General features: G+C 37.4%; 1 protein-coding gene across 1 annotated transcript in view; it reads left to right on the top strand.

Moving 5' to 3' along the window:
* Positions 1-23,454, top strand: part of LOC137627122 (uncharacterized) — a 285,574-nt gene extending 262,120 nt beyond the window's left edge. Inside the window, exon 11 of the mRNA XM_068358167.1 lies at positions 23,120-23,454. Coding sequence (XP_068214268.1) covers positions 23,120-23,439 — 320 coding nt within the window. The 3' untranslated portion in view covers positions 23,440-23,454. The remainder of the gene's footprint in view (positions 1-23,119) is intronic.
* The last annotated feature ends 2,780 nt before the right edge of the window (positions 23,455-26,234 follow it).

Raw genomic sequence — 26,234 nt, 5'->3', positions numbered from 1 at the left:
GTATAAACAATTTTCCAATAGTGTGTTTCACCATGAAGAAAAATGTGGTAACTTGCTTTATATAACACTGCAGTTGCATTTTCATTTTTTTTTTTGCATTAAAAAAAGCATTTTGTTAAATCTATTATAACTTTCTAGATTTCTACATTATATGTCTTTTTAACTTGGCTGTTATGCGCAAACTGTTAGCTAATATTGAGTCACAAAGTATGCAAATGGCGTCTGTGGCTTTTTCATCCCCGATTCTATTAAAGCCATATGAAAAATACCAAAATTTCCTTTGCTGGCTGCTGTCCAGAACAAGAGGAAGAAGATTTTTTTATTTTACACGGTTGTGCTGCAGGTTCAGAAACCTCTATATCTTCCACAGATGATTTTGCCTTACTTCCTTCATTTCTTGTAATTCCAGCTTGTTTCCGAATTCCAGATTTTTTTAACCACTTATCTATTGAAGAACTTGGGAAATAGTAACTAGAATATAAAAATGATCTCGTTAACAAAGAGCAAACGTTTATCATTACAGAATAAAACAGACCAGCCCGTATTCACCTTATGAGAGTCTGAAACTAGCAAATGGACCAAATGCATAAGAATTAATTGGAAATAATGTCTTCCAAAATTGCACGTAAAACCAAATTACATTGAACTTAAATTTGGTAACAAAATTGTATTTCCCAATGCCAAACTAATACCTAACTTGGTATTTAAAAATACACAATGGCAATCTGCAGTTAGGTGTATGGCCGTGCTCTCAGTTTTGAGGAATTTTTTTTTATGGATATCCATTCTCTTTCAACTCTCAATTTTAATGAATTTACTCTAATTGAAGAAGTCTACTGCCTTTTAATCATAGATTTTTATAAAAAAATTTCGAGTTAAGTAGAGATATTTCAATGGAAAACAAAAATTTACTTTATCATATTCCCAAAGTTAAAGCCCTGATGTACACTCAGCAGTGCAATGCTCTTTGCATGTCTGGTAAACGTTAGCTTACGGCCTATAGAACCCCTGACCTTTCTTCACGGAACACACTGGGAACCCTTGCTGTAGAGGGACACCTCACCTACTACCTTTGCAATATCAAAATCAGCCAAAATTGTTGATAAGAGGTGGCGCCACACCAGCCTTTATCACAAATTTTGCCTCATTATTAGGGTAGCACAATGACTTAGCCAGAGCTGCACTGGTAACCCAAGATCCTCCTACTTAGTGAGGGCTGTATGACCCATTCTTGATGAAATGAGACCAGAGTGGACAAAAGTACCATATTTTTTTGTGATCTATATACTTTTTTCTTGCAGATTTTGATTTGTTCCAAGGTAGAACAGCAATAGGTTCCAAGAAAGAGACAATTTAAAATCACAAAGCGTGGTGACAGTGGACTATTTATTGGTTGGGATCGTGTGATTGACAACTGATTTTAATCAAATGAAGAAAAGGGTCTTCGAAGAGATTTATTATTTGAAAAAGTCATTCGAGAAGCCACTGTATTAAGATAAACTAAGAATTATAATTTTTCATTTGTAATTTGGTATTTCTATCTTTTAATTGTTTATGAAAAGTAGTTTTTATAGTTCGCTCTGTTTCAAGGCTAATCTATGGATGGACTGGGAAGCTTGCTTGATTTTCCAATAAAAAAAACTAGTGAGAAGTTAAACTGCCCCTTGAATCCCCTCAGCCATAACAGAATGTAATGAATATCGTCAGTGAATGCTACATCTAAGTATTCTCTTTAAAGAAAGCATCACAGCAGACGACATGGTCAATAACCAGGCTCAGTGGCATAGAACTTATGGCAAGTTAAGCCAATGTAAATTAAATGAGCAAAAAGAATTAGAAGGTTTGAAGAAACACAACCATCTGTTGAAGGTATGCAAGAAAAGCGATAGAAGGTTCGTCATTCTCTGACAAAGAGCAATAGCATGTTTTGTTCAAAGTATGACAGCCAGCTCCATGAATTTATGCACTGGTGCTGTCTAGAACGTGAGCCAAATGACAACTGATCTACAGGATACAGCAGTAATATCAAGAATTGGTTGTAGACGGCATATACTATTTGACCTGTTTCACTGGGTTACAGACCACCATCGCACTTTCTTGAGGTTCAATGAAAACAATATTATGATATGAGTCAAATGGAAAAAAGAAAGATGCTCGGGCTTTTATTGAGCATATAGACTTTGGTAGAAGATGGTTGTGTCTGCTTCAAGTTTACTGAACTCCTTGTTTTTGTTTGTTTGTCAGAGAACCTCTTATATTATTTTTGGCGTATTGGTTTAATTACAAGGCAAGTTAAACTCAAAATTTCACAATTGTTATGGTCAAATATATCGTGCATTTTTTCTTAATTGCAGATTTACTTGAGTTTACCTATAAAAAGAAACAAATTTAACATTAACCTTATTTAAAAAGAAACAAATTTAACGTTACCTGCTGTCAGAGACACATTTTAAAGAAAACAAAATGTATGTTTAAGTCAACCTTACTCTGCTTAGATAAAGTGTAATTTTCATTGCATTCTATATGTTCTTCATTTTCTTTTTTTCATAAAAAAGAAATTGATTCCGTGAAACGTATAAAAAATGTTGCTACAGGACCAAGCAAACATCACAGAGTTGGTGCTTTTTTCATTCTGTCCTAATAATTTGGTCACATCCCTCAAAATCAGCACCCACCTCCAAAGATGACCAAACCAACACCAGACTAATGAGCATTTGAAGAGTACCATAATCAAGTGAATAGGTGGGATATGCCGACATGAGCCTTCCATTTCTCCAGGAATAGGACATCTCGAAACCCTCTAAGTTTTGCGATTCCATCAAATTCTTTCAGATGGACCCCTAAGAAGGGGATGAATTCTCTGGTAAGGAAGAACACCCTTTTATTTACATATCCCTCATAGACTGCAAACCCATCTTTACCATTTTGGCCAAGAAAAGAGTCTTCTGACTTGGCACTGTCATCTCAGCCACAGATAAAACTACAAGACTGTGATCGAGCAGACTTTTGTGTCAACAGTAAAACCTCTTTGGGGTAAGCTGGTGGTAAATTCCTGTGGAAAGCTCCTGGATACACCAACTTGATTGTAAAATTGTACCAACCCCAAGGTGGGCAGCCAAAGGATATCCCCTTGGGGAGATCAAGGTGTCCTCCCTGAGCCTGTGGGGGTAAACCAGACTCCTCATTAGGGACTAGATCAACCTCGGACTCATAATGTACTACCTGGTAGGGGGTCTGGTTCACCATGACCCTTCTACCAAAATTCCTAGCTGTTGAATCCAGTGCTGATAGGCAGATGAAATATTGGTGTTCCTTACTAGACAAATACTCCGATGACCCGGAGAATTTAGCGAAACATTCACCCACAATGAATGAAGAAGAATAAAAACTCTCAAGCCTGCTACTAATGGATTCCTATTCTTTTCAGCTTGGACCCATTGTAGGTTGGTAAGAGAATTTATAGGGTCCCAAGTCACGCCCCAAGAGATACAACACATGATGATAACATATATGTGCATGACACTATCTTGTTTTGGTAAGATTACAGCATCCAACTTGGTTACACTTAAATTTCATTTCACTCACTTGTAATAGAAAATTCCTGTGTGAAAATAATCATTTGTGATCCGCATAAGGAGAGGAGCTTACCCTCCTCCATCTCCAAGGTATCATACAACTACTTGGCATTACATGGGAGTGCGAAAGGGATTAAAGCTAGGCAAAGATCATTTTGCCCAGAACAACCATAGAAGGCTAATTCCCATTCCTTTAACCATAATCAGATAGTCTAACACTCCAGTATGTTGAAGAGTAAGGAAGGAAGCTGAAACTAGTAGTCGAACTTCACAGTTCAATAAAGTCGATGTATAGGATAGGATAGTAGTGTGGCTATGTCACTATTGAATAAGTTGCCATTCCATCCAATGGCATCTAACCAAGAACAATTATGGGGAGACAAGGCTTTTATTGCCTTTTCAAATTGTATACGAAATTAAAATAAAAAAAAAATTAAGTGGGGGATATTCATTTACCAATCATATTCTTCTCGAGGATTAATTCCCACAAATTATAGGTTCAATGCATAACATTATTCCAAACCATGTTTAAACTAACTTAGGTTGGCGTTTAAATGTTTGTATAATTAAATATTGGCCTACTAGGTAAATTGCAAAGTCCAGTTACCATAGTTAATTCACAATGGAATTAATGAAAGACAAGGTGTCTTATCAATCATGCCACCACATACTCTTATACAAAAACTTAAAATAGAAAAGTAGACATGTAACAAAATGCTTTTAACATAAACACTCCCATGTGGTCACAGCAGCATAGGCAGAATTTATATACACCACATTTATAACTTTTGTAAGAATTTAGAAGTTGATATACTAAACATAAGTACTTATAAAACTGACGGGAAAAGAGCCAGTATGTACTGGTGCCGCACACCAAAAAAATTAATCAATTTCCTACAATGCAAATCTAAAACTCAACGAAATGAGCAACCTTTTTAATACTCGAAAGAAGAGAAAAAAATAACAATCTTTTAAAAGGTAAATTGCTCTCATACTGTCATGGAACCACCACTAAGAGACCTCACACAGTGAGTGACAAAAACCCAAAGTGAAAAACGCCCAGAGATAAAAAATTTGTTTCATTTATTACATATACTTTAACACTAAGAATAACGAATAACAAAATAGAAAGTTAACGAACTGTATTAAACTTGAAAATTGACTTTTTAACTTACAGTTGAAGATGATGCCTGACAAGTCTGCTAATGAGAGCTTGCAGAAAAGAATATTCTCACGCATTCACCATCAAATTCAGAAGATGGTAGTTGAGTGAATACTAGCAACCAGGTAGCCTTGACTCCAGTACCAGTATTTGTTCTGGGTGACAGGTCACGGTGGGTCAGACGTTTTTCAGCATAAGAAATATATAAAGCCTGAATACGTAAGTCTTCCATAAACTCACTATATCTGTGCTAAGCAGGTTGATACACTGACCCTGGAGCATGGGGGACAATATTTCTTTGGTACTTTCTTCTATTGGACTCCCTGCTCTAGGCTTTTACAAGAAGGTTCTTGCAGACCACACAGCACATTAACCACATACTTGTTCCATGTGTCCTCATCATTCTGACACTCTGCAGAACTGGCAAAAATCGGTGCAGGGTAAGTTTTTTTGTTCTGTAAGAACACTTGTCAGACGAATAGTCTGTTTTGCATTGCCAGTTAACCATCTCAATGATATTTTAGAGCTGCGAGGGCATCTGTAAGATTTATTTAAAGGTGTTCAATTTCAGTTCCAGTACCATCCGAACTGATTTACACTAGCAGTATCCTGCAAAATACATAGCTTAAACTCATGGTGCTGGGCTTGGATCAATCTGCTGCCATGCAGATGCTAGGTGAAAGTGTTTCCACTGTGCTGTACTAGCTAGTCTTCAGGGGATCCAGCTAAGAATCATGCAAAGCTGTGTTGGTCTATCCCCACCCATTTGGCTTTGATATGGACTCTCAGGACATGTCTCAGAGTTCCAAAGTCTGGAGGTAGCTAGTCACTTTCTGCCATATGTTTCTAGAAGAGATGTGTAACAATTTGGTGATGGTATTGATGTAGATGCCTTTGGGAGAGTAGGCTTCACACACTAAGCTAGCTAGAGTGGCCAACATAGTTTTGTTGTCAGTGCTAGTGCTGGCAAATCCTTTGCTCTTGTAGCCCCTGTGGACCTCCATATTAGCTTTCCCAATAATGCCAGAGGCCATTGTAATTAAGGTGTTCTTTAGCATGAGGTCATAGATTGCAATGACTAACACTAGGACCCTGTGTCATTTGTGTGAAGTGTTATGATTGGTCCTTTTGTGGTAAAATCCTGTGAATTAACAGGATCACAACGTGAACGTTCAATGGTTGGCTGTTTAGAGTGATAAGCTATGATAATCTGTTTCTAGGGAGAAGAAAATCATCTGTGCATCTCATAGGTTATGCTGTGATGCAAGGTGAGCCTGTTAGATCAACAGTGTGTCAGTGTCTTCATGATTTTTGTCCTGGAATAGCTAGTGTTCGTTAATGCTGGTATGTCCTGAAGAAGAGGTAGTGACCATTTTGCGTGATGAACTGTTGTACTCTATAGACTTTGCAACAGGATAGTTGGTCAGGTCAGCCTGTGTCTTATTAGGTGAAAGGAACTTGGTCATTGGGATGTGTTTTATGTGTGTGTCATCTCTGACCTGATACTGGAATGGTGCTGTTCCTTGCTTCTTTTTATTCCTGGTAAGTACTTTTCGGAGAATCGTCCCTGTATGTGTCAAACAAAAGGCAGGATTTTACCATCTGGAGCAAAAAGAGCTCTTGGAGTCTGAATTCATGGTTCCCAATGGACTCTTTGTGGTTGATTTATCTGTTGGACCTGGTCAGGACCATCACTCTGCCATACAAGTCCTTGGTCTCATTTAGATCCACAGTCTTGGCTCCGAGTATTTTGTGTTTTTCTTGTTTGTAGATATCAATAGGTTGTTCTTTACCGGTGACCATAGGCTTATATCTCTATTGATTCTCTCTGACACATAATCTTCATACAGCGTTAGACCAGAGATATCTACTTTCAAGATTGTTGGTATATACTTATCAGGGATGTATGCAGGAGGTATCACATTGTTCAGCTTGTCACCTTCAGCAGCAGATAGGTTTCTATATCTCAGTATGGTTTCTTTCATATTTTTTATATGCTCATTCTTGATATCACTTGATTCAAAGTCCTAATGCTGACTGGTTTTGCTAGGTTTCAAGTCAAACTGACTCTTGAACTCTTTTGCAGCATTGGAGAGTTATTGTTTAACCATAAAAAACTTCTTGTCAAGCATTGGCTTTTTTCGAAATTACGACAAGTCTAAGGTAAATTTTCATTAGCTTGTTCAGATTATTACATACAAAGTGAGTACACGACCGTTAAAATTTATAATAAGGTGCAAACAACCTGACTGGTAGTTACCTGTCGGCAGCATTGAAGCACTGTCCCTCCTGCTGGCTAAGTACAAACCACTTTGATTACAGGTGGGACTTAGGGTTTGGTGATGATGGGCAAATTTGTGTAAAGGACTCAGTTTTTTTAGTTACGAAAAATACAAATTTCTTTCAAATTTACCTTATGCTCCGGCACATATGCAAAACCTCATCCTTTAATATAAGAGACTCATCAGCTCTTCCAAGGTTTCAGGGTGATATTTCTTCAGATCATGCACATCTGTGATGTATCTGAGCCAGTCTCTCTTATATTTGATACAAGCAAAGGAGAAAAATAACTTTCACTGCTGTTCTCTAGCTTTGAGATAAAGTTCCAGGTCAGCATTCTAGGTTTAGATGCTGTCTGAGCAAAGACATGGCAGTAATTTTGCTGTGACAAAAAATAGGATTGTTTCCACTTGATGCAGTTAGTGCTTCATTGACTTGAAAATTACATTCTTCAATTTCTGTTTCTCCCATTCTTGGAAAATATAATCACATCAAGAGTGGTCAAAGTCTCTGGTGTTTGTTTGTTTCACATAGTCAGATTTCATATGCTTGCTCCTCTCCATACAAGCAATTTCAACTCCCTCTGTTGCCTTCAGCAGACCTCTTTCAGTTGTTGTTTGTCCTTAAAGAAGTCTGCCAATGCCGTTTTATAGAAACACACATGAATAAGTGTGGGGAAAGAAGACCACGCTTGTTAAGGGTACCATATACATCTGCATCTATAGCATCATCAATATTCTAGTTCTCCATGGACGACCAAGAGCAGTGATGGCAGTCATGACATGTAGCTCTCCTGGTCATTGGACAACTGTGAATTTCAGGTCAGGTCTGGTACTTAGCAGTTGGATCTCCTTCTTATAAAGAGCCATGTCAAATGAAATAACAGTGGGGTGATCTTCACCGACACCCATCTTTCTCCGTTTACTAGCTTGAATGATCACAGTCAGGAAGGTTAACCGCTTATGTGCCACATCTTGGATTAGCGATATAGGTCTGACCTTGGTCAGTGGCTAGCTTTCATACAACAGTAAGTTGTATCCTGCTCAGCCTGGAATATTGCTTGAGGCTTTCCCCGCTTCCATTCTGGATAAAGCAGTAGCAACAATCCATTATGATAGTAATGAGATATGCAAGAACCCTGAGATTCCCTTACTGGAGGCGAAGTGGGTTATTTTCTTGACTACTTGCCAAAAATGTATAGTTTTCATTCTTTCCACAAAAATATCTTGAAATCAAAATTTAGTTAACCTGACAAATTGTTATTTTATCAAATTACTTGGTGATCTTCACATGATTTTTCTTCTTTGACTAAAGCTATTCCAGCTATGAAGGGTCGCATTTCTTGAAAGCTGTTTCCAATTTCTTCTGTCTCCGATGTCCTCAACTATGAGATCTTTCTCATCCATATCTGCTGTTACACACTCCATTCACGTTCTCATTGGTTTCCCCCTCCTCTTAAATGGAATATCAATCGCCAACAATCTCCTCCCAACATACTCCTGGTCTCTCCTCATTATGTGTCCAAACCAATTGAGTCTCTTTTCTTGGATTTCCTCTGACAGCTCTGGAACCTTTGTTGTTCCTCTCACCAAGTCATTCCTAACCTTATCCAGTCTCGTGATTCCAGTCATCCATATTAGCATTCTCATGCCTGCAATGCCCAGTTTCTTCTCACTACAGTTTTATGTACCTTTCCCTTTAAGTTTATCCTTTGATCACACAACACTCCCGACACTCTTTGCCAATTATTCCAGCCAGCTTGAATTCTACTGTTCACTTCCATTCGGAGCTCTGTTGTAAACTCCACATATGACCCTAGGTACTTGAATTTTTTTTTCCTCCTTACTATTTCATCCAGCAAATATGTGTCATTCAATTGGTTCTGTGGGTTGCAACACATATACTCTGGTTTTGTTCTACTGATCTTTAGCCCTCTGCTCTCCAATTCTTCTCTCCATCTCTCCAGCTTCCCCTCCAATACTTCTTTGGTTTCATCACACAGAACTATATCATCTGCACACAGCATAGTCCATGGTGACTGTTCCCTCACTCTTTCAGTAATTACATCCATTGAACAAGTAAGGGCTTAATGACGACCCCTGTTTTTTACCCAACCCCTACGTCAAACGTCTCAGTCAAACCAACACTCGTATCTGCTTAATGTGGGTAATATCTTTGGTCGCTTCATTTCTTCCTTTAGCAATTTTGTAAATCTTCATTTGACCCTCCTTTGTTTCCAAATCTTCATACACATTATCCAATGCTTGTTGTTTTGACTCTGCCACCGCCACTTTTGCATCTTTCTTTGCTAATCTACTTTTCTCCTTATCTTCTTCAGTGCCTGTTTCATCATACCTTTTCTTTGCATTTCTCTTCATCTTGATTGTCCCTTGTGCATAATTATTCCACCACCAAGTTTCTTTGTCTCTTGGCCCTTTTCCTTTTGACATACCTAAAACTTCTTTGCCAACTCTTTTCAGAATACTGCTGTTCTGTTCCCACCACTCATCCACATCCTCATAAATCCAGGTGCCAAGCTCAACTAAAACCCCCTCTATGAATCCATCCCTATATTCTGATTCTTTCACCCTCTTAATGAGAGAATGCCTTGATGAAGTCATTGAGCTTCAGCACGGCATTTCATTCCCATGCTGAAACTTGGTGACGGGTAAGAGGGGTCTCGAACTTGGGGAAATTGCTCCCCCAGTTCGAATCTAAATTTCTCTCTTTCACCTTTTTCTTTTTCTCAATATTACTTCGACCTTATCCTAATTTCATAATCTTTCTTTCGTCTTGCTTTCCAAACTCTATGAGAAAAATTTCCCTCATTATATATGTGTATATATTATGTACATATATATCTATTATTTTTTTTTTCCTATGACTTGGATGTTTCTACATCCATTGTAGCCCCAGCGGGGATGTTCATACATCCTTTATTGCTGCCTGCTTTGATGAGTGGGAGGAGGTATCACGATTGGGAGGTGTTTGCATTCAAAGCTATATGTGAGAGTATTGGATGATTTCAGCCATCCCGAAGATGGTTTGGACCTTTTTGGCGGAACTATTCTCAAGTGTTGTGTCTTCGGAATCCAGGGGGATCCAATGCTTGGGGTAGGACTCTCGGCTTTTGGCCGGAAGCCCGTCATTACAGATATGGGGAGGATGATTCCATAATTTCTTGGTCTCAGTCCTAACAGGCGGGTTCAGCTTACACCTGTGCCTCTATATCTGTTTTGATGCTATCCTTCGGGTAGGGTATGGAGTGGACCATCTGGGAAGTATACTCTCATTGTGCCGATAGTGGAGAGTGCAAATTTCCTTTCTGACGTGTGATGGCCTAACATTCTCGAGCAGGTACATCAAACTAACCCTTTTCTCTCTCTCTCATCTATTGGATTCTTTAAGTAACGAACCCCCATCCCCTGGATACGCTGACTCTCCCCCGGCACTGTTGACGACCTTTGCTAATGTGATAACCTCGGAACGGGAAAGGACCATTCTACTGATATTTCAAAATCGAGTAATTTGGGTAACACGAGGAAACTTCGAATCCTTCGTGTTACACAAATTTCAATAGAGACAAATTATGATGATCTATGTAAAGCATTTGTATGCTATGGATGCATAAAATAAATAAGGATGAAACTTGAAGCTGAAACTTGGGATTCATGGATATCTTATAGTAGTTATGACGAAGCATTTAGTGCAATAAGTAACTTGAATAATATTAAAATTAATAACTTGAATGTTGCGGCTGCTCTCTGCGATAAGGTACCAAAAGATTTGGATGTGTATAGGCCTGCCGATTGGTTGGAAAAAGACGCAAATTTTGTTATGCCCTCCCAGAGAAATCCAAAACCACCGATGTGGCCTATAGATGAATCAAAGGGGGTTACAGGGAATTATTTTAAAATATGCAAATTGATTCAGAAAAAAGTAGGAACTATTGCACCATGCGATATATCTCGTTTCCTTATCCATGCCAAATCCAGAACACAGTCGGTAATATTGTCCAATATGAAAATAAGTAATGATGACATTAAGTTAGATGTCAAACCCCACCTAAATTTTAGCTACAGAAGGGGCGTAGTTTTTAACAGAGATCTATATGATTTTACAGAGGAGGAGATACTGGCCATGTGTCCATTAAATGTATGGAAAGTTCACAAAGTCCCAGGTACTTCAATGATAATCCTTACGTTCCAGGATGCTGATGTACCTTTTAATATTATTATCGAGAATGAAAGGATTAAAGTAAGACCCTTCAAGCAGAAGCCATTGCAAGCTTTAATTGTTTTAAATTTGGGCACCCGTCCAAAGTTTGCAAAAATGAGAAGATGTGTGGTATTTGCTCCAAATCTTACCATGGAGAGTGTGCACTTGGAGCCAGGTGTTTAAATTGCAGCTCGAATCACAAATCCACAGACAAGAGCTGCGAGCTATACAAGTTGGAGGAAACTGCCCTCAACAAATCAAACTTAGAACATATAAATGTGACCCATGCCAAAAGACTATTAAATAAATCAAATACATAGGCTAAGGCATTAAAATCAAACCAACCTAGCGCTGCCAATCGCTAAAAAAAAAGTATACTATCTGACAAAATGTTAAATAATGAAGTAACCATATTACCTCCTGAGGGTTTACCACGGTGTATTAACACTAGGTCATTGCCCATTGCTGTACAGCCTTCAGCTGCCATTACAAAAAATAATACAGACCTCTCTCAGGCCATGTCCTTGCCTGATCTGATGGAGGTTCCACTTAAGACTAACTTACCTGATGCACCTGTAGTGGGAAAGGTGCAAAAACCTCGAATCCCACCATCTATTAACCGTAAAAGAGAGAGACCTCCATCTCTCTCTCCACCCTCCATTAGAAACGTTAAGGTTATGACATCAAATAAATTTGATGTTTTGTCTGTTGGTGTTTCTAATGAACCAGAAGATAAACTGAATAAATCAGAAATTCAAGTTGAGGTCCACCATCCACCTTAACAAATAGATCAAAAGGATACAAAAAAAAAAAAAAACCTAAAACCCAACATAACAAGACCACCTCTGAAGAAACCTACAGGTAATAATGTTAGATTAAAAACTGCTAATGGGAAGACCTCATCTAAGATGTCTTCCAGAAATAATCCATAGTTTTCTCCTCCATTTTGCAATGGAACTGTCAGGGTTTGAGGGCGAAATATGAAGAACTTAAGCTCCTAATTCATGAGCATTCCCCCAAAATTGTATGTCTACAGGAAAGTATGCTTGATTCTAACACTCCTGTCCTCGAGAGTATGTTAGCTATAGAACACCATATAATCAACAAGCAGGGAGCCATGGCGGAAGTCTCATGTACATTCGTCGAGATGTTCCCCAAATACCTATGTCTATACGTACAACCCTGCAGGCAGTTGTTGTACAAATTGATATAGGGAGAAAATATACAATATGGTCTCTGTACTTACCTCCAAATGATAATATTTTATATGATGATTTAGCAGAGGTCATTCAACAACTCCCTCAACCTTTTCTCTTACTGGGAGATTTGAATGGTAGACATCCTTTATGGGGTGATGTTTTGGCCAACACAAGGGGCAATATTATCTCATCAATTGTGGAGAATGAGGAAGTGGGACTCCTTAATACAGGAGAGCCCACGCACTTCCATGTTCAGACAGGTATTTTGTCATGCATTGATCTTTTAATTGCAAGCTCTAACTGCCTTCTTGATTTTGATTGGAGGACATTAGATGATTGGCATACTAGTGATCATGCACCAATCATTATAAACATCAACAAGGGTCCGCCTTTGCAAAGATCGCCACGTTGGAATCTAGACAAGGCAGACTGGGTTAAATTTTCTGAGCTAAGTGAAATCGAAGGGAGAGCAGAACAGTTTGAAAAAGTATTGATGATGCCATAGACCTACTGAATGGAACTATTCATACAGCAGGAATCAATTCGATTCCCAAAACCACAGGACTATTCAAAAGACGACCAGTCCCGTGGTGGTCCTCAGAATTAACAGCCTTGCACAGAGCCACCAGAAAATCCCTGACTAGATTGCGTAGACGCCGTACTGATGAAAATTTGATATCATACAAAAAGTGTAGAGCACAGTTCCATTGTGCCATGAAAGAAGCTAGACGCCAATCTTGGGTGGCTTTTGTTTCCTCCATTAATAGTAGAACACCACCATCTTCTGTATGCAGGAAAATAGAAAAAAATGTAGGCAAATTTACCCCGAACCCACCACCAGTGTTGAAAGTGAATGGTCAGTTTGTGACTGAAGGAAATGAAGTTAGCAATGCCCTGGCTGACCATTTTTCAAATGTATCGTGCAAGAGTGTAGCAGCTCCTGGTCACCAGTACAGGAGCATTGAAGAAAAGAAAATTTTAAATTTTGCAACAGGAAGGGAAGAATCGTATAATTCTCCTTTTACTGAAAGAGAACTTGATTCTGCACTCGCTACTTGCAACAATGCAGCCCCTGTACCCGATGGAATTCCATATGCAATGGTTAAACATGTACATTTTAATACAAAGTTATTTATTTTAAGTATTATTAATAGAATATGGCATGATCATAGTTACCCAAGTATTTGGGAACTAGCCATTATTTTAGCCTTTTTAAAACCCGGTAAGGACAAGTTTTTAGCAGCAAGCTATCGACCTATTGCATTGACTTCGTGTTTATGTAAAATCATGAAGAAGATGGTCAATGTAAGGTTGATGTGGTACCTTGAGAAGAAGGGTATTTTATCACCGATTCAATGTGGATTCAGAAAAATTCACTCAACAACTGATGTGTTAATAAGACTTGAGTCCTCTATTTGTGAAGCCTTTGCTTCCAAACAGCACCATGTGACAGTTTTTTCGACCTTGAAAAGGCATATGATACCACATGGAGACATGGTATACTTAAAACAATTCATGAACTAGGATTAAAAGGAGAACTACCACTATTTATCCAGTCATTTCTTTCTCATAGAGTTTTTCAAGTGAGAGTGGGGGAAACTCTATCAGAGAGTAAGTGTCAGGAAGAAGGAGTTCCTCAGGGGAGTGTGCTGAGCGTAACCCTTTTTGCACTAGCAATTAATGGGATATCCTCTGTCATTCCCCGGGATGTTCTCTCAACATTATTTGTGGATGATCTCTCAATATCATTTGCTGGCACTAGAATGGCAATGGTTGAGATAAAAATCCAACTCTCTACTGATAAAATTATCCAGTGGGCTGACATGAATGGATTTAAGTTCTCGACAAGTAAAACTACCATTGTCCATTTTTGTCGTATCCGGGGAGTACATCCAGACCCGGATATATACATTAAAGGTCAACGGATACCATGTGCAAGTGAAGCTAAATTTTTAGGTTTGATATTTGATTGTAGGCTTACATGGGTTTCTCACTTGAAAGCGTTAAAAGCTAAATGTCTCGAGGCTCTGAATATCTTAAAAGTATTGTCCCATACACCATGGGGGGCAGACCGCAATACTATTTTAAAATTATACAAGGCCTTGATTTTTTCCAAAATTAGTTATGGATGTGAAATATACTCTTCAGCCACCCCAAGCCGGTTAAAAATATTAGATTCGATACATCATGCAGGTATTAGATTGTCTACAGGAGCTTTTAAAACCTCGCCTATTCCAAGTCTCCTTGTTGATGCTGGAGAGTTACCTCCAGACCTTTACCGAATGTCTTCCATTATTCGGTATTGGTTTAGATTGCAAAGACTCCCTAACTCTCTAGCCTTTCAGACTGCAAGCCTTGTAAGACACGCATCATACTTTGAGTTGCACCCAAAATCTCCTCAACCTTATGGCTTTCGGGTGAAACAATTATAATTAGAAGTAAGGTACTTCCATTCAAGGTATCATCAACGCCTCCATGGAAATTACCAGAGATATCTTTTTGTAAATATTTTATTGGAGATAAGAAGAATATGTCAGACCTAGAAGCCAAGTCTCATTTTAATGAACATGTTAAAGAACATAGAGGATCAACTTTTATCTATACTGATGGCTCCAAATCTGATGCTGGCGTTGGATTTGGAGTTCATAATAATGGTTTTAATTGTAGAGGTGCACTTCCTCTGACCGCTTCCATATTTACTGCCGAACTGTATGGCATATTAACCTTTATTGAGAAAATAGCGTTGGAGAAAGAGGGTAATTTTACAATTTTTAGTGATGCAAGGAGTGTCCTTCAAGCTATAGAAGTTTTTAATTCTAATAACCCTCTAGTTTTAAAGATTTTAGAATGGCTTTTTATTATTGGACGGAGAGGTATAACAATTCGATTTTGTTGGGTTCCAGCACATGTAGGTGTGTCTGGGAATGAGAAGGCAGATTCACTGGCTAGGGAGGCTGCATCCGAGTTACTGCCAAGAAGGTATCCCATTCCCTGTAATGATTTCTTACCTGACATCAAGAAATTGGTTTGCAATAAATGGCAACAGCAATGGGATAGCCTAGATGGGAATAAAATGTGAGAGGTAACAAATATCATATCTCCTTCGAGGTATAATATGATGCCCCGAAAATGGTAGACGTCTCTTTGTCATCTCCGTATTGGTCACACTCGGTTGACACAAGAGTTGCTGCTGAAGGGCCAACACCAACCCAACCGTATTGTGACGAATGTTTAGTACCTCTAACAGTGAGGCATTTGTTGACCGAATGCCCCAATTATAACAACTTAGGGAATAGATATTTGTTTGAGGCTTGAGGTAAGGGTGGCAGGTTCATCCTTGCCAAGATTCTTGGACATGATGTGTCCTACTATGCAAATGGCATTTTTAGATTTATTTCAGAAGCAGGTCTTCTGAAAACTATTTACCTTTTATGACATTCAACTTTTATGATTTTAATTGAATACTCTTTTATTTTTTATTTTATTTTATTTTTTATTTTTGTATACATAAATTAAATGTTACCGGCGTCAATGACCTTAGATGTCAGGATGCCTGAAAACTTTAAATCAATCAATCAATCAATCAACAACTCCCTCAACCTTTTCTTTTACTTGGAGATTTGAATGGTAGACATCCTTTGTGGGGTGATGTTGTAGCAAACACGAGGGGAAATATAATATCATCAATTGTGGAAAATGAAGATGTGGGACTCCTTAATACAGGAGAGCCCACACACTTTCATGTCCAGACAGGTACCTTGTCATGTATTGACCTATCAATCGTAAGCTCTAATTGCCTTCTCGACTTCGATTGGAGGACATTAGATGATTGGCATACTAGTGATCATGCACCAATCATTATAAACACCAACAATGGTCCACCTTTACAGAGATTGCCACGATGGAATCTAGACAAGGCGGACTGGGAAATATTTTGTGAGCTAAGCGAAATTGAGAGGGATGCTGAACAGGTTGAAAATATCGATGATGCCATAGACTTACTGAATGGAACTCTCCATACGGCAGGAGTCAATTCAATTCCCAAAACAACAGGGTTATTCAAACGACGACCAGTCCCGTGGTGGTCTTCAGAATTAACTGCCCTCCACAGAGCCACAAGAAGATCTCTAACACGATTGCGTAGACTCCGAACTGATGAGAATTTAATTATGTACAAGAAATGTAGAGCACAGTTCCGTCGTGCCATGAAAGAAGCAAGGCACCAGTCATGGGTGTCTTTTGTTTCCTCCATTAACAGTAGAACACCACCATCTGCTGTGTGGAGGAAAGTAAAAAAGATAGCTGGCAAATTCACCCCCAACCCACCACCAGTGTTGAAGGTGAATGGTCAGTATGTAACTGAAGCAAATGATGTTAGCAATGCCCTGGCTAATCATTTTTCAAATGTATCCAGCAAATGTGTAGGAGCCCCTGGTCACCTGTATAGGAGCGTTGAAGAAGAGAAAATTTTAAATTTTGCAACAAGAAGGGAAGAGTCGTATAATTCTCCTTTCACTGAAAGAGAATTTGATTCTGCACTTGCTCATTGCAATGATACAGCCCCTGGACCTGGTGGAATTCCATATGCAATGATTAACATGTACATTTTAATACAAAGCTATTTATTTTAAGCATTATTAATAGAATATGGCATGATCATAGTTACCCAAGTGTTTGGGAACTAGCCATTATTTTAGCCTTTTTAAAACCCGGTAAAGACAAGTTTTTAGCAGCAAACTATCGTCCTATTGCATTGACATCTTGTTTATGTAAAATCATGGAGAAGATGGTCAATGCAAGGCTGATATGGTACCTTGAAAAGAAAGGTATTTTATCACCAATTCAATGTGGATTCAGAAAAATGCACTCAACGACTGATGTGTTGATACGACTTGAGTCTTCTATTTGTGAAGCCTTTACTTCCAAACAGCACCATGTTACAGTATTTTTTGACCTTGAAAAGGCATATGATACCACATGGAGATATGGTATACTTAAAACCATTCATGAAATCCGATTGAGAAGAGAGCTGCCACTATTTATTCAGGCATTTCTTTCACATAGAGTTTTTCAAGTGAGAGTTGGGGAAGCTCTATCAGAGAGTAAGTTCCAGGAAGAAGGAGTTCCTCAGGGTAGTGTGCTGAGTGTAACCCTTTTTGCACTAGCAGTTAATGGGATATCCTCACCAATTCCCCAGGATGTTCTCTCAACATTATTTGTGGATGATCTCTCCATTTCATTTGCTGGAGCCAAAATGGCAATGGTTGAGAGAAAACTACAGCTCTCAATTGACAAAATTATCCAGTGGGACGATATGAATGGATTTAAGTTCTCGACAAGTAAAACTACTATTGTACATTTCTGTCGTATCCGGGGAGCACATCCAGACCCGGATATATACATTAAAGGTCAACGGATCCCTTGTGTATCGGAAACCAAATTTTCAGGTTTGATATTTGATTGTAGACTTACATGGGTTTCTCACCTAAAAGCACTAAAAGCTAAATGTGTTGAAGCTCTGAATATTTTAAAAGTATTGTCACATACATCATGGGGGGCAGACCGCAATACTATTTTAAAATTATACAAGGCCTTGATTTTTTCCAAAATTAGTTATGGATGTGAAATATACTCTTCAGCCACCCCAAGTCGGTTAAAAATATTAGATTCAATACATCAGACAGGTATTAGATTATCCACGGGAGCATTTAGAACCTCGCCTATCCCAAGTCTCCTTATTGATGCTGGAGAGTTACCTCTAGACCTTTACCGGATGTCTTCCATTGTTCGGTATTGGTTTAGATTGCAAAGACTCCCCAACTCTTTAGCCTTTCAGACTGCAAGCCTTGTGAGACACACATCATACTTTGAGTTGCACCCAAAATCTCCTCAACCTTATGGCTTTCGTGTGAAACGATTATTAAACAGTCTGGATATAATTAGAAGTAAGGTACTTCCATTCAAGGTATCATCAAAACCTCCATGGAAATTCCCAGAGATATTTTTTTGTAAATACTTTATTGGAGTTAAGAGGAATATGACTGACCTAGAAGCCAGGTCTCTTTTTATGGAACATGTTGAAGAACATAGAGGATTGACTTTTATATATACTGATGGCTCCAAATCTGATGCTGGTGTTGGATTTGGAGTACTTAGTAAGGATTTTAATTGTAGAGGTGCACTTCCTCTAACAGCTTCCATATTCACTGCCGAACTTTATGACATATTAACCGCTATTGAGAAAATAGCATTGGAAAAAGAGGGTAACTTTACAATTTTTAGTGATGCAAGGAGTGTCCTTCAAGCTTTAGAAGCTTTTAATCCTAGTAACCCTTCGGTTTTAAAGATTTTAGAATGGCTCTTTATTATTGGACGCAGAGGTATAATGGTTCTATTTTGCTGGGTTCCAGCACATGTAGGTGTGTCTGGGAATGAGAAGGCAGATTCACTGGCAAAGAATGCTGCATCCGAGTTGCTGCCAAGAAGGTATCCTATTCCGTGTAATGATTATCTACCTAACATCAAGAAATTGCTTTGCAATAAATGGCAACAGCACTGGGATAGTCTAGATGGCAATAAAATGAGAGAGGTAGCAAATATCATATAACATGATGCCCCGAAAATGGGAGACTTCTCTTTGTCGTCTCCGTATTGGTCACACTCGGTTAACACACGAGTTTCTGATGAAGGGCCAACACCAACCGTATTGTGACGACTGTTTGGTACCTCTAACAGTGAGGCATCTATTGACCGAATGCCCTAATTATAATAACTTGCGGAATAGATATTTGTTAGAGGCTCGAGGTGAGGGTGGCAGGTTCATCCTTGCCAAGATTCTTGGACATGATGTGTCCTACTATGCAAGAGGCCTTTTTAGATTTGTTTCAGAAGCGGGTCTTTTGAAAACTATCTAACATTTATAATGACTTATTAACTTTTATGGTTTTAATTGAATATTCTTTCATTTTTTTATATATATATAAACTAAATGATATCGGCGTCAATGACCCTAGATGTCAGGATGCCTGAAAACCTTAAATCAATCAATCAGTCTGATTCTTTCAGCTTCCACCATATTATTTTTGGAATAATTTCTTGCCTACCTCTTATTATTCTCTTCCTATCCTAGCCTATTGTCAAGAGTCTATGCTGGGGGAGGGCCGGTCACAGCTTCGCCTGGGAATATTTTAGTTTCTTATCTCTTTAAAATGCACCATTCTACGTAATACAAAATCAATTTGGGATTCTTGCCCACCAGTTTTATACGTTGTAAGATACTTTGGTTGTTTTTCGAAGAAATTGTGGATTACTGCCATATCAAAGGCTACAACAAAGTCCATAACCCTTTGACCATCTTGATTACGATCTCCCAAAGCCCATTCTCCATGTATTCTTTCCAGGCCCTGGCTATTTCTCCCTACATGACCATGTAGGTCTCCTCCTATCATTAACAATGCTCCATTTGGTTTGTTTATCATTTCCTGATCCAGCTGTCTCCAAAAATCATCTTATTCCTCTTCTGTGATCTTCACATGATTGTATGTTAAATTTGGCTCTTCATTGTGTCGGGTGATGGCTTGGCCATTGAAAATATTCTGTGATGGTATACCAGCTTTATTCTATATGGGTGAAGCAAAAGGAGAGATGTTTAAAGGTTTAAAGGCCAGTCATGAATGGCAAAGGCAAGTGACAGTGACATTCCCGTATCAAGGAGGACAATGCCCTAGACACTGACCATATATACATATGATCAGCGCCCAAGTCCCCTCTCCACCTAAGGTAGGATATCTGCTAATAGCCTATAAGCTCCTTCAAACGCCCCCCCCCCCCCCATCCTTAGCTCACAAGGATAGTGAGGTTGCAGCTATCAAAGAAACTAATGAGTTTGAGCAGGACTCGTTCACCAGTCAGGGACGTTACCATATCGGCCACCACAACCCTTATGTGCTAGTATTCAGAAGCTGTACAAAATTTTGAAATTTTTTTAGAGCACTGAAATGTTGAATAATATTGGATATTCTATCAAAACTACCTTTAATTATTTCCTAAGTTGCCTATTAATTCTAGTTTGGTAGCTAGATGAAGTTTATTTTACAATTATTGAAAAATTGATTCTGGTAATCCAGTTGTAGATGTAGCTATGGTGCTTGAATTCTTGCTCATTGCTGTCCAGTTTTACTAATTTCCATATTATTTAGTGCTTTTGAACATTGTTTGGCAAAATATCTGAATGCCTGTTTTTAATGTAATTATCTTTTCCCTAGGTGGTAGTTTTGACTTTAAGAACCAGATGTTTATAATATTGTTTCTCCCATGTTTAGTGCTATACATAGATTAAGAGGAAATGTGTTTATTCTGTATTTCTGACCGCTGCGAATTTAATTGTATTGGTCAGGGGACAATTTGTAATTACCAGTTGTAGATAAAAAAAAAATGGCCGATTATCCCTAATAAAATAACTTTTATTCTTTACTGTACTTCTGTTTCATAATTTTCTGTTCCCTAGCTGGATGCAAAATGGCTGATTCTTCCGTATCGAATAATTTATTTTCTTTACTGTACTTCTGTTATATAATGGTTTATGTTCCCTAGCTGCTAGTTTGACTTTTTAAGGACCTGATGCTTACGATATTTTTTCTTCCCATACCTAGTAGGTGTCAGGGGACAATTTGTAAGTACCAGTAGTAGATGCAAAATGGCAGACTCTTCCAAATAGATAACTTTTTTCTTTACTGTGCTTCTGTTAGATAATGGTTTAATCAGTGGTTGAATTAATTGTATCTAAATTGAAATAAAGTTTATTTACACTATCAATAAGATACACAATAGAAGTGGGATAGCCAACCAAGGTCAGTCGACTAGTGACCGGGATTAGAGATAATTTAGAAGGACAAACATGCAATAAAGTTATTGCGAGTTAATGACCTACTACAAAAACATGTTATTTATGACAAGTCCCCATACATATTCCTGTCGAATTCAGGTTTATTTCAAGTCTATGAACAGATTCCTGAATTCGACAGGAATATGTATGAGGACTTGTCATAAACTTTTATCTCTCTTGATAGCTCAGTCGGTAGAGCCGTTGCTGGCATGGTTTCCGGCCTACAGGTGGGGGTTCGAATCTCCACCCGGCCAGAAGCTGTTACCATAAAATGAATTCCAAGTGGATATATATTCCCAAGATAGAATTCAGTATTAAATGTCGTTCGTGGGTGATATTTACATTGATTGAAATCACGTGTGCTTGTGATATATGTTCATTTAAAATAACCACATGTAGAAAACTCACGATTCAGCTATCACAGTGGAGATGAGTTTATTTCAAGTCTATGAACAGATTCCTGAATTCGACAGGAATATGTACGGGGACTTGTCATAAACATTTATCTCTCTTGATAGCTCAGTCGGTAGAGTCGTTGCTGGCATGGTTTCCAGCCCACAGGTGGGGGTTCGAATCTCCACCCGGCCAGAAGCTGTTACCATAAAATGAATTCCAAGTGGATATATATTCCCAAGATAGACTTCGGTATTAAATGCCGTTCGTGGGTGATATTTACATTGATTGAAATCCCGTGTGCTTGTGATATATGTTCATTTAAAATAACCATGTGTAGAAAACTCACGATTCAGCTATCACGGTGGAGATGGGTTTATTTCAAGTCTATGAACAGATTCCTGAATTCGACAGGAATATGTACGGGGACTTGTCATAAACTTTTATCTTTCTTGATAGCTCAGTCGGTAGAGTCGTTGCTGGCATGGTTTCTGGCCCACAGGTGGGGGTTCGAATCTCCACCCGGCCAGAAGCTGTTACCATAAAATGAATTCCAAGTGGATATATATTCCCAAAATAGAATTTGATATTAATTGCCGTTCGTGGGTAATATTTACATTGATTGAAATCACGCGAGCTTGAGATATATATATATATATATATATATATATATATATATATATATAGATACTGTATATATATATATATATATATATATATATATGTATATATATATATATATATATATATATTTATATATATATATATATATATATATATATATATATATATATATATATATATATATATATATATATATATATATTAGAGAGAGAGAGAGTGCGCGCACATTATGCTTTTCTCTATTAGTATTTGTAGTCCTTTTCCATCTGTTTATATACAATATTCCAATCTTACCAAGTTAGTACAAATTTTAATCATCTGATTATGTAAAGATACATATTTCATACTGTACATTCATGTTTCTATAATCAGTTTATGCTAATCATCCCCCCCCCCAAAAAAAAAAAGCCTGAGTAATTTTAATCTTGAGAAGATGATAATCGTTGTTTTTATGGTCTGACATTTATGTAATGCCTTTAAATGTATGTTGATGTAACAAAAATACAGTATAATTTTTGTATAAAGGCAAAAACACTCATATGTTGGTTTATTTCAACATCATTATATTAAAAACCACCGATATCTATGTTTTAATTTTTGTAAAATATATTATCCAGAAGTTGCTTTGATATCGAATTCCCGGAGACAGGTATAACAAATATTTGTACCAGTATTAATGGGTTCCAAGTACCCATACCTTTAGAGAATGGCTTCCATTCATATTTCTAAGGATTTTAGAAAACCATATCCTTACAATCTCATTGGAAGGCATTTAACTTTTCAGATCTAGTTGTGGAGTCAGGAGTTAAGAAGATATCTAAAACTGCTGACCCTGATGTGACCGTTTTCAGTGTTGAGAGAAAAGAGAAAGAGGCATCCTCACAATTTGATGTCAAATTGATTGAAGTTTCTGAGTCTGGGGAAACTGTAACAAATATTTTACATGAAGGTACCATCACTGAGCAATCTAGCACTCTCTACGAATATTCTACATCTGATGACATTATGAAAATAGATGGAGAAAAGAAATTCCTTTTGGTGGAGTACAGTGATAAACAAATTACAGGAGTTGGACCTGTTTATGTAACGTTTGAGGGTAAGTGAACCTTTTTGGTTTGTTTTATAATTACCTTGTACAGGAAAACAAGGAACAAAATTAGTTGAAGTGTATTGCCAAGATTTCATAATAGGGAGTATCTCTTTATCGAGATACCTTCATAACAGCCTACACTCAACTAATTCTACCTTGGCTGTTATGTGGTAATAGCTTTGAACTTTTCAGAGTTTTCCACATTCCTACAATTATATGTGTTTGGCAAATATTTATTTATTTTTTTGTTGTTGAGATATGTAGTGAAGCTGTGGGCATTCATTAGTACCCTTTTTACTGTGTTTAACTACAGAAAAAAAAAATACTAGTGCTTTCAGTCAATACCCGAGATTCTGAAGGAGGATTCATGTATTTCTTTACTGTATTTATAAAACCTAAGGATTCTGTTTTTTCTTAATAACAGCCCCCCCCCCTTTTTTTTGTCTAAAACTCTACTACAGGTGTGATAACTTGCTCATCTCTGGTCAGTGTTGCCACATTTCTTTTTAAAAAAATCTGCATATTTACTGAAAAAAATATCTGAATAAATCAGCATATTGTAAAATTAATCTGTATAGAGAATCTGAGGAATTGGTGGGTTATATTTTAGGGTATAATACGAGAAATAACACGTAATTTAGAGTAAATCAATTGGCTGTAGGAGAAAAAAAAAGGAGATTTCCTGTTTATTAATGTCAAAAGAATTGAAATTTGGATTTTTTTTAGGGGAAATGTATTGTCTCTTAAAAATCTGTATATTTTGCTTATTTTATAAGAAAAAACAGAAAATATCAATCATGCTGAAAAACTTGTATGTTTAAGATTAATCTGCATATGTGGCAACACTGTCTCTGGTGATGATTCTTACATTTTTCCCTACTACAGAATTGACTGAAGAGTTTCGTTCATAGACTAAAGGTTTTGCTCACTTCTGTATTCGTATGTGAAATCAATCGTTACTAACCATGTAGCCTTTTCTTTAACTTATTACCCGGTAGATTTTTTGAATTTTTTGTCTATCGTATATTTTGCTTGTAAAACTGTCAGCTTGCAATATGTTTATTAATAATTCAGTTAAATACATCTCTACCTGTGATAGTGGAAACATGGTCACTCAGTTTCGTACCTTTTTCTTTTGCTCTTTTATTTCACTTTTTAAACATCTTGGCTTTTCCTCATTATGGAATCTTTGAACTCAAAGTTTCCTTCTTCATAGGAATATCTTTATCTGTAATTGGGAAATTTGATGGCCAGAGTGGAATTCTGCCTTGTTATATCAGACACAAGTATGCCACTCTCTGACTGAAATGGTCTCTTTTATTATTATTATTATTATCATTATTATTATTATTATGTTGTAGTTCAGATAAGTTTAGTTTGTCCCTTCACTATCACTATCCTTTTGAAGCCCCTTTTTATATTTCATCATCGTCATCTGCCGTTAGTAGTCTACAGCAGAACAAAGCTCTCAGATATGTCCTTCCACTTGCTTCTGTTTATGGACTTTTGTGCCAGTCTACACCCGCAAGCTTTCTTATTTCGTCAATGCATCTTCTCTTCCTTCCCCTGCTTCTTTTACAATCTCTAGGGACCCAGTCTGTTATTCATAATGCCCATCTATTGTCTGTCATACTTATATGCCCTGCCCATATCCATTTTTTTTACATGTTATATCCTCTACTTTAGTTTGCTCTCGTATCCATGGTGTTCTTTTTCTGTCTCTTATTGTAATTCCCATCATTATTCTTTCCATAGCCCTTTGAGTTGTAACTACATTTTACATTTCATAATCGCATTTTGTTTACCAAATGGTCTCCATCCCATGCTTATTCTTCTTTTAATTTCGGCCTTGTGTCCTGGGGAAACACTTAATGCCTTTCCCAAGTATATATATTCATTAACAATCTCCAGAGGTTCGTCCATAACTTTTATCTGTTGTGTCTCTGTATTTTCATTGAACATTATCATAGTTTTACTCATATTCATTTTTAGTCCTATTTTTGTGCTTTTTTCCTTTCAAATCTCATTTTTTGTCCTATATTTGTGCTTTCTCCATTCAAATCTATCATCGTTTTGTAATGCCTTCATAATTGACTAAACACAATTATGCCATCTGCAACATCTGCAAATCTTGAGTTGTTAATTGTATTTTGATGCATTCCCAAATCTCCTATGTAAATAATATGACTTACCAAAAAAATTAATAGCAAAGTTTTGTAGGTATGCACTAGGAAAACAGCTGTATTGCTGAATCTACCATTGTTTGATTGAAGTTATGGTGCAGGGAATTTGTGTATCCATTTTTCCAAGTTCTGACCAATCACCATGTTGTGTGTCCTCGAAATATGTTCGATGCTTAAGACAAAAATTTTCAAATACGTTTAGAAGATCAATTTGTTGAAACTAAAAACATTACACCTTTGAGGTTCCACTGTATCTCCTTCCAACATTTTGTACTTTAACATTATACTCTTTAATCTCAGATTTTTAGTTGACCAGGACTACGTCATCTGTGCAATAAATGCCCAAGGGGTTCGTATAGGAAGTGTTAAATCATTATGTTAGAAGCATGCCTACTAGAGGACCTAACACTACAACTTTCCTACTTCTATAATCACCCTTGATAGCCTCCATAACAGCTTATCAAATTATAGATATTGAGAAATAATTTCTAATACACAAGGTATCTAAGGCCCTGAAAGATGTATTGTATGACAAATCTTAAGTTTGTTTAACCAGAAACAATTTTAATACAAAACCAGCAATTGGTAATCTCCCAAATCATGGAGGCAAAATCCCAAGACAAGAC

This window comes from Palaemon carinicauda, chromosome 2, assembly GCF_036898095.1.
Source record: "Palaemon carinicauda isolate YSFRI2023 chromosome 2, ASM3689809v2, whole genome shotgun sequence".
Lineage (NCBI taxonomy): Eukaryota > Metazoa > Arthropoda > Malacostraca > Decapoda > Palaemonidae > Palaemon > Palaemon carinicauda.
The sequence above is the reverse complement of the archived record's forward strand: the minus strand, read 5'-3'. Positions and strand labels throughout refer to the sequence as shown.